Here is an 8891-nt window from a genome sequence, read left to right on the forward strand (position 1 = left end):
GAATATGTGGGAGCCAATATGAACATCCATGTTCCTCTGTTGGTTATTGATCGGAGACGTGTGTCGGTCATGACTACATAGTTCTCGAACCCGTAGGGTCCGCACGCTTAACGTTTGGTGACGATCGATATTATGAGTTTAGGTGTTTTGATGTACCGAAGATAGTTCGGAGTCCCGGATGTGATCACGGACATGACGAGTAGTCTCTAAATGATCGAGACATAAAAAATGATATATTGGATGACTATATTCGGACACCGGATGAGTTTTGGGGGTCACCGGATAATTATCAGAGTGCCGGGGGGTTATCGGAACCCCCGGGGGAACTAATGGGCCAACATGGGCCTTGTGAGAGAGAGAGGAGGGGGCCTTAGGGCTGGCCGCGCTCCCCCCTTGAGGAGTCCGAATTGGAAAAGGAGGGGGGGCGCCCCCTCTTTCCCTCTCCTTCCTTCCCCCTTCCTGCTCCTAGTTGGACTAGGAAATCCTACTAGGAGGACTCCTCCCCTCCTTGGTGCGCCCCAGGGGCCGGCCGGCCTCCCCCTTGCTCCTTTATATACGGGGGCATGGGGCACCCTAGGACACACAAGTTGATCATTGATCTCTTAGCCGTGTGCGGTGCCCCCCTCCACCATAATCCATGTCGGTCATATCATCGTAGTGCTTAGGCGAAGCCCTGCGCCGGTAGCTTCATCATCATCATCATCACGCTGTCGTGCTGATGAAGCTCTCCCTCGACACTCAGTTGGATCAAGAGTTCGTGGGACGTCACCGAGCCGAACGTGTGCAGATCGCGGAGGTGCCGTACTTTCGGTACTAGGATTGGTCAGACCATGAAGACGTACAACTACATCAACCGCTTTGTCATAACGCTTCCGCTTACAGTCTACGAGGGTACGTGGACAACACTCTTCCCTCTTGTTGCTATGCATCACCATGATATATCTTGTGTGTTCGTAGGATTTTTTTTGAAATTACTACGTTCCCCAATAGATTGATACTGAGTTCTACAGAGAGACGAGCCGGCCCCGACAACCGGTGAAGTGGTTTGAGGGGAGATGGTTAAATGAGGAAACGGTTGAGGAGGTGGTTCGAACGGCCTGGTAGAGAGCATCATTGTTAGGCCTAGGACCGTTCAAACAGAAGGTGGACTCAGTTCATGAGGAGCTGCATAAATGGGACAGAGAGACCCTCAAAAGGCCACAGAAGAGAATGGCAAAAATGAAAAAGGAGTTGGAAGAACTGAGAAGAGGTCCGGCTACTGACGTGGCAATTGCTAGACAGAAAGAGATACTGCTGGTTATTGAAAATCTATTGGAACAGGAAGAGATTGCATGGGTTCAGAGAGGAAGATCTAATCACGGTGATCGGAATTCATATTTATTCCATATGTATGATTCGGCAAGGAAGAAGAGGAATATGATCAAGGGATTGAAAGATGTAAATGGGGTGATGCAGGTAGGACAACATGAGATGGCCGAGATAATTAAAACCTATTTCACTAACCTGTTCTCTTCCCAGGTTGAGATCCCTAATGAAGATGTCTTTCGAGATGTGACCCCGAGAGTAACAACACAAATGAATGAGGCCCTGTTGGCGCCCTTCACAGAGGAGGATGTACGCCGGGCTGTTTTCAGTATAGGCGATTTCAAGGCACCAGTACCAGATGGGCTTCATGCTGCTTTTATAAGAGGTTCTGGAACATGTTAAAAGATGATCTAGTGAGAGAGGTTCTAGGGGCAATCAACACACGCACTATCCCAGAAGGGTGGAATAGTACTACTATAGTGCTGATCCCAAAAGTTGATAACCCCACAAGTGTCTCACAGTTTAGGCCGATCAGTTTGTGTAACATTGTTTACAAAATCATCTCCAAAATGCTTGCTTTTCGGCTTAAGGTCATACAACTCTGAGAGCACTGATGCTTTTACGCCAACACGTGGGCTGCGACAAGGGGACCCCTTGTCCCCCTATCTCTTTCTAATCTGTGCGGAGGCGCTTTCTAGCATGCTTCAGGCGGAGGAGAACAATGGCACATTGATAGGGGTTAAGGTGTGTAGGGAGGCACCGCAAATATCTCATCTGCTGTTCGCTGACGACTCTTTAATTCTTATGAAAGCAGATGGCCCAAATGTGGCGTGCCTCCGAAGGGTACTGGATGATTACTGTGCTAGCTCAGGGCAGTTGGTTAGCGATGCTAAATCTAGCATATACTTCAGTCCAAACACCCCGGTGGAGGAGAAAGTGGTGATATGTCAACACCTGAATATTAACATGGAAGCCCTTAACGATAAATATCTTGGTCTACCATCCATGGTGGGAATGGATAGGAGTGACTCTTTTGAGTATCTCATCGACAGAGTAAATCAACTGATGATAGACTAGAAGGAGAAGCTGCTTTCCACAGGGGGGAAAGAAACGATAATTAAGGTGCCCAAGCCATGCTGGTGTTCGCGATGTCTATATTCAAAATTTCAAAGAATATTTGCAAAGAAATGACAGATGCAATATCGAAATACTGGTGGGGAGATGACGACAACCACAAGCGTATCCATTGGGCAACATGGTGGAAATTGTGTGTACCTAAAGAAAGGGGAGGCTTGGGGTTCAGGGATTTACACAACTTTAATTTAGCTCTCCTTGCTAAATAGGTTTGGAGGTTGCTTGAGAACCCCGATTCTCTTTGTGCATAGATTTTGAGAGCCAAATATTATCCGGATGGAAAGTTACTGGATGCCAAGGTGAAAAGTGGAAGCTCGTATACATGGCAAAGTATTTGTGCTGGTATTAATATGCTCAGGAGAGGGGCAATATGGCACATAGGTGATGGATCACAAGTGAACATTTGGGCTGATTCATGGATACAATCGAGTGCTGATGGCCGTGTCATTACACCACGAGGAGGAACCCTTCTGTCTAAGGTCTCGGAGTTGATTGATCCTGTCACCGGGTTATGGGATCAAGAGTTCATAAATGATGTGTTTTGGCCGGTTGATGCGCATAGAATTCTTGCAGTTCCGCTGGCACCACATGGGATGATGGAAGATTTTGTGGCCTGGAGGTTTACAAGGAACTTTACCTTCTCGGTCCGATCAGCTTATCATGTGGAGTGGCAACATCAATTTGCACGTTGGTATGAACAAACAGAGGGGGAGCCATCCTAGAGCTACCCGGTGTGGAAAAAGCTCTGGACTTCGCCCCCCCCCCCCCCCCCCCCCCCCCCCAGCAACGATTAAGATCCACGCTTGGAAGGTTTTACACGGTTACATACCATGTTATGGGGTTTTGGCAAACCGCCATATTGATACGTCTGATAGCTGCCCTATGTGTGTGAGTGGATGCGAAGACATTATGCATGCTCTCTTCACTTGCCCTAGGGCAGCTGAAATATGGAGATGTCTGAATCTGGACAGGTTCGTGGAGGAGGCGTGTGATATAGGCAGGGCGGGCTCGACAGCATTGAATTATATTTTATGTGCTCCCACACGTCAGACGTTGATCATAGATGTCTCAGCTCAGTTTCTAATCCTTGTGGGTATCTGGTACACATGGTGGGAACATAGACAACACGTCCACGGGGAGGAAGTGCAAACCCCGGCACGGGCCGCATTATCGATCGCGGTGCTGGCAGCAAATTACTTCAAGGCTACGAAGAAGAGCGCGGCAGTGAGATCAAGTGGATGGAGGAAACCACATGAGGATTTTGTCAAGTTGAATGTAGATGCAGCTTTCCATGCAGATGCTCTCCAGGGGGGTGTAGGAGCTGTTTTACAGGATTACAAAGGTGGCTTCATCGCAACTTCAAACGAAAGGTTAGAGCATGTTGCTGATGTAGGGACGGCGAAAGCATATGCTCTACGACATGGCATCCTGTTGGCGCAGCAGATGGGGATTAGCAAGCTCGTTGTGGAGTCGGACTGCCTTGAGGTGATTGACACCATGAACAATGGAGGCTTTACGGCATCGGGCGCAGCAGCGATCTATTCGGATTGTTTGGTCCTTACCATAGGTTATACTTCGGTGTCTTTTGTTCATTGCCCTAGGGAGACAAACTTTGTCGCTCATGTTTTAGCTAGGCAAGCGGTGTTGGCTCCACCTTCGGTGTGGAATTTTTTTTGAGAATCACCGGGGGGGGGGGGGGGGAGCTCCCCCACCTGAATATATTACTCAAAAGAGTCACAACAAGTTGTGATACAGAGTTACATAAGCATGGAACATCGTGCAGAGAGGAAAGACCGCCACGAGTAGACGGCCTTCTTGTCACCTTCGGTGTGGATTGACGAGCCGCCGGCTTTCATTGTAAAGGGTTTAGTGGATGATGTAACACATCTTTGATTCAATAAAAGGTTTCCGAAGTTTCAAAAAAAAAAACAGGACATCAACACCTAGCTGAAGATAACATGCCACTATCTAGCTGTTGGCCGAACCTATGAACTGCGGCGAGGACAATGTATACACAGAGATCTCAAGAGAGTGTTTTTGCGCTGCATAAATGTCTGCAACGTTTTTGACATCTTCCTTCATTTATTCAAAGAGAAAACGATCGTGCTGATCGTGCTCATGTCTCTCCGCGCCATCCCAAGGACTCAGAACATGCAAGCAGCTCGCTCGAGGTACAAATCGTGGCTCACGCTAGCAAACTAGCTAACAGAAAACGGAGAACAATTTTAAGAAAATCACTAAATCCTAACTAAGACAGCTGAGGTGCCAGGATTAATCAACACTAGCTAGGAGCAGCAAACCTGGATCTATATGCTCATAAAATAGTCATTTATTCCAGTCGGCTTACCAAGCACGGGAGCTTTCGTGTCAGGGAAGAATTCAAAGCCCTTGAGCGTCGAGACCGTGCCGGCCTTGCTTACGGCGACGGGGTAGGTGAGCAGGTGGCCTGGGAGGTCGTCCGTGAGCTGCTGGTCGCCGACGTAGAGGTTCCAGTACTCATCGGCCATCTTGTTGACCCTCCGGACGCACTCTAGGCTCCCCGGGCGGAGGAAGTCGTCGTGCGTCTTGCCGAGGTGCTCGTGCCACAGCGACATCCGGAAGCCATGGACGTGCCCCTTGGCGAGCTCGGCATCGGTGTTTACACGGTGTGGCTGGAACGCGCCAATGGCTATCTCGCTGTCCCTGTCCCCCGCCATGGACCGCTCGTTGAGGTTGGCAGATCCCACGACGATGTACTCGTCGTCAACTGAGCGCAAGTACTTAGTTAGCTGATCTGATGATGAAGTAATGCAATTGCAAGATGATGAATTAATGGAGCGGGGCTAGATATTGCCGTACCTATCATCATCTTGGAGTGAACGTAGATCATGAACCGGCGTGCCTTCTGCGCCCTGGCATAGTCCGTCCCGTCCTTTGGGTGTTTCGCGGGCAGGTGCTCGCCCTCGCTCTTGGCCTCCCGGTTCCCTAAGCAGAAGAAGGTAAGGTAGTCCCTGGGGTCGGCGTCGATCTTCTTGGCCTGCAGCGCAACGGCGATGTCGTCGTACATCAGGGCCATTGTCCTCCTCTGGTTGTCCAGCATCGCCTGCCTGTATCGCCCAGTAGGGGTGCCTTCCGACCACATGGGCACCACGACGTACACAGCGAAGCGTTCGCCGGCCTCGATCTTGCTCACGATCTTGAGCGATAGCTCTCTGGGGATCTGCTGGCACGCCCCGACGTCCGCCGGGTCTATGCCGTCGTGGGTTTTCCACTGGAAGGAACTGCCGGCGAAGTACTGGTTCTCGATGTAGATGAAGCTGTTTGCGGCACGTATGGCGTGGATGTAGGCGTCCTGGATGCTCCTCTCGAACACTCGATGCTTGTCTTGGATGAGACCGGCCTCATAGGCATCCTCCATGGAGTCGGGGAAGCCGACGGTGGAGATGCTGTCGATGGACCGGAACAGCTGCACGTTCCACGCCTCCTGGTCGCCGGGAAGCGTCACCGGCCACGAGGACGGCGCAACCTTGCCCTCGAGGGCCACAAGGTCGACCAGGTGCTCCTTGCCGCCGCCTTGTTTGCTCCACCGCTGCTCGAAGTTGTGGAGCACGTCCCACGCCGCGGCGCCCTCGACCTTGGCGTGGATGTCGTGCCATGGCGTCCTGGGCCCGCCCTTGTCGAGCGTCGCGGCCTCGTCGCTGAAGTTGATTTGGCTGAAGTCGTTGTTGTGCGCCTGCCCCGTGCCCAGCGTCCTGAACAGGGAGTGGGACTGCGTGTCGTAGCGGCCGTTGCACACGTCGAGGCCGCCGAGGAAGCTGACGATCTGGCGGCGCCCGTCCGACCCCGACGAAGCAGGTAGCTCCTGGTCGACGGTGATGGCCTTCTGGTGGTGGCTGTAAACGACCGTGTCGACAGGCGTCTTGGCGTCCAAGATGTAGCCTCTGACGGACCAGTTCCTCGGGCAGAGGACGCACTGCACGCGGCTGCCGCGGAAGTACTTGGCCGTGAGCTGGTCCCTTGTGTCCATGACGCCGACCTCGTGCAGGCCATCAATGGAGGAGATGTCGTTCCACACGAGCAGGAGCACTTGCACGCCCTCGCCGGCCTTGCGCTTCAGGAGCTCGCCGAGGGTTTCCTGCCGGCCGTCCCGCTCCCGAACCAGCGTGATGTGGGGGAACATGGACCAGGCGGTGATGTAGACCAGGTGCCGTGCGTTGCTGATGGCGTCGTATATGTCTTCCCAGCAGCGCCCGGGCTTGTAGAGCCCGCCGCCGTCGAGCCGGATCTTGGGGTCGAACTCCGCAGACGCGTGCGCGTCCTGGTACAGGGTGACCCTGCAGCCCGGCCTCTGGGAGAAGAAGGTGTGGGGCACCACGCCATCGCCGACGCCGCCGCCCCACGCCAGGCCTTGGTCAGCGACATCGCGGAAGCTGATCTGGACGTGTATCTTGGGCCCGTCGGGGAGCTTGTTCCTGTCCGTGCCAAGGACATCGAACCAGCGGTCGATTGTTGTGCCATTGGCATTGAGGAGCTCCCGGGCGGGCAGGTAGGCGCGGCCGAGGACCGTGTCGTCGTTGAGGCCGAGCTGCTCGATCATGACGGAGATGACGACGTCGGCGGCGTGGTGGGCGCAGTAAGCGCGGAGTGGCTCGTTCCATCGCGCGCTTCCGGCTGCAGGGACGGCGATGGTACGCGTCCGGGCGATGCACGCGCTACCGAGGTAGATGGCCGCGTACATCCGCGACAGGCCCTTGCCGAGACTCGTCGTTTCCTGGACACCTTGCACAATCTACTTACAGGAATTGCATGCTTTTAGTTAAGTTCATCATTTACTCATAACCAAAATTTTAAATAGCAGATTATAGCAACAGTCTTGCTAAATCTCAGACGACTGAAACTTAATTATATATATCTGCCAATGCTATATTCATGAGATCTTATATTGTGATCCGTATGAACTTTTTCCAGTTTTTTTTCTTTTTCTTTTTACATGTTATTTCACTTGACTTGATTGAGAGTTGGTTAAGTAATACCTAGCCATACCCAAATAGCAGTAGTAGCAAAAGCGGCGCTAAATGGTGCTAAGGCTGTCCGTAATGAGATATCATAGGTAGTATCATGCATACCAACTAGATAATTTTGATGAGATAACATAGAATTAAATGCTAAATTGCGACAAAAGCAACGTGCTAAATTGCGCTATAGCGTGAACAGACGGTAAATGGTGCTAAAAGCTTAGTACGATGCCACTCGAAACGGTATAGCGCGCCATTTAAAACTACAATGTAAACTGAAAAGATAAGAATGGACGTACATTGCCGAGGAAGCTGGGGACGATGCCGGTGTGGCGGGAGCGATCGTGGATGTTGTCGGCCCCCAGGATGGTAGCATTGATGGTGCCGTGGAGCCGCAGATGCGCCATTGCTTGCTAGCTCCTTGGATCTCAAGACGTACGCTAAGGAGAATGGAGGATGTGGTGGTGACTGGTGGGCAAGCTGCTTCACAATCACTACGATGATGGCACAATGGATGTTGATAGGCAGTACATTTATAGCCGGCACAGGTCCAAGGAGAAAGATGCTTCAAGAGATACGTGTAGATTGAGAACTGGAGGCTAAGTTAGTTCATTCTTGCTTCAGATCAGCAGCGTTCACAAGGAGATGCAGCTGTGGATCCTATTCATCATGTGCCACTTGCATGGCTAGTTGCCAAAATTACCTAGCGCCCAATTGGTTTATAGGTTAATAATGTGTCACTTGCATGCATGGCTAGTTGCGTCAGTCACACGTGCTAAACCTTGGAAAGCATGCCGGCCACTTGGCTAACCATGTACCACTTGCATGGCTAGTTGCCTCCCTCACACGTGCTAAACCGATCTAAGCGGAAAGCATGGATGCCTCATCTTAAGGCGTCTTCAACGTGGACCCTTAAACTGTTCGCATACTGTCTGAAAAGTTGTGCCATTCAACATGGTCTTATATCGGTTCATTCGGCGGTCTAAATGCACTTTTTTCGTAAACCGGAGACAAAGTGGGGGGGGGGGGGGGGGGGGGGGGGGGGGGGGGGGGCTTTGCAGGCGTCCGGGGCGCTGCCACGTCCGCTTCTAACTGCACTGGCCCACCCAAACCCCCTCCTTCGCCCACGCATGCTTCCTACTCAAAACAGCCAGCGCTGCTTCAGAGCGTCAATGCCGCATTCATGCCCAGTCAGAGCGAACATGACCTCTCACTGGCACCGGTATTGAAGCGGCGCGCCGGTCGAGAGTGCACCGCCCGCGTCGCTTCCTGGTGCATGCGACTGCTCCGCGTTCAAACGACAATATGGTTGTCCGCCGCCCTTCACTAATGACACACGGTTGCCGAGAATTCTACTCCGACGCCACCCGTCCGCCCGTCTCCTGCTCGCTATTGCCATTCGTCGGCTATATAAACTACATCCCCGACCATAGCCACAGTCATCCTCCTCTTGTCCCT

General features: G+C 52.2%; 1 protein-coding gene across 1 annotated transcript; it reads right to left on the reverse strand.

The window, feature by feature from the left end:
* Window positions 1-4473: 4473 nt before the first annotated feature.
* Window positions 4474-8056, reverse strand: LOC125524796 (phospholipase D alpha 2-like). The gene is made up of 3 exons (XM_048689825.1): window positions 7733-8056; window positions 5278-7207; window positions 4474-5185 (listed from the first exon to the last, which is right to left on the reverse strand). Exons 1-3 carry the CDS (start codon window positions 7838-7840, stop codon window positions 4746-4748), a joined length of 2478 nt encoding a protein of 825 aa, XP_048545782.1. The 5' UTR covers window positions 7841-8056; the 3' UTR covers window positions 4474-4745.
* Window positions 8057-8891: the final 835 nt, after the last annotated feature.

The sequence above is a fragment of the Triticum urartu genome, chromosome 7, assembly GCF_003073215.2.
Source record: "Triticum urartu cultivar G1812 chromosome 7, Tu2.1, whole genome shotgun sequence".
Taxonomy (NCBI): domain Eukaryota; kingdom Viridiplantae; phylum Streptophyta; class Magnoliopsida; order Poales; family Poaceae; genus Triticum; species Triticum urartu.

Coding starts and splice junctions, on each gene's coding strand:
- LOC125524796 (XM_048689825.1), bottom strand. CDS start 7,840: ATGGCGCATCTGCGGCTCCACGGCACCATCAATGCTACCATCCTGGGG. Junction 7,208..7,732: donor TCCCCAGCTTCCTCGGCAAT/GTACGTCCATTC, acceptor TCCTGTAAGTAG/ATTGTGCAAGGTGTCCAGGA. Junction 5,186..5,277: donor TCACTCCAAGATGATGATAG/GTACGGCAATAT, acceptor ACTTGCGCTCAG/TTGACGACGAGTACATCGTC.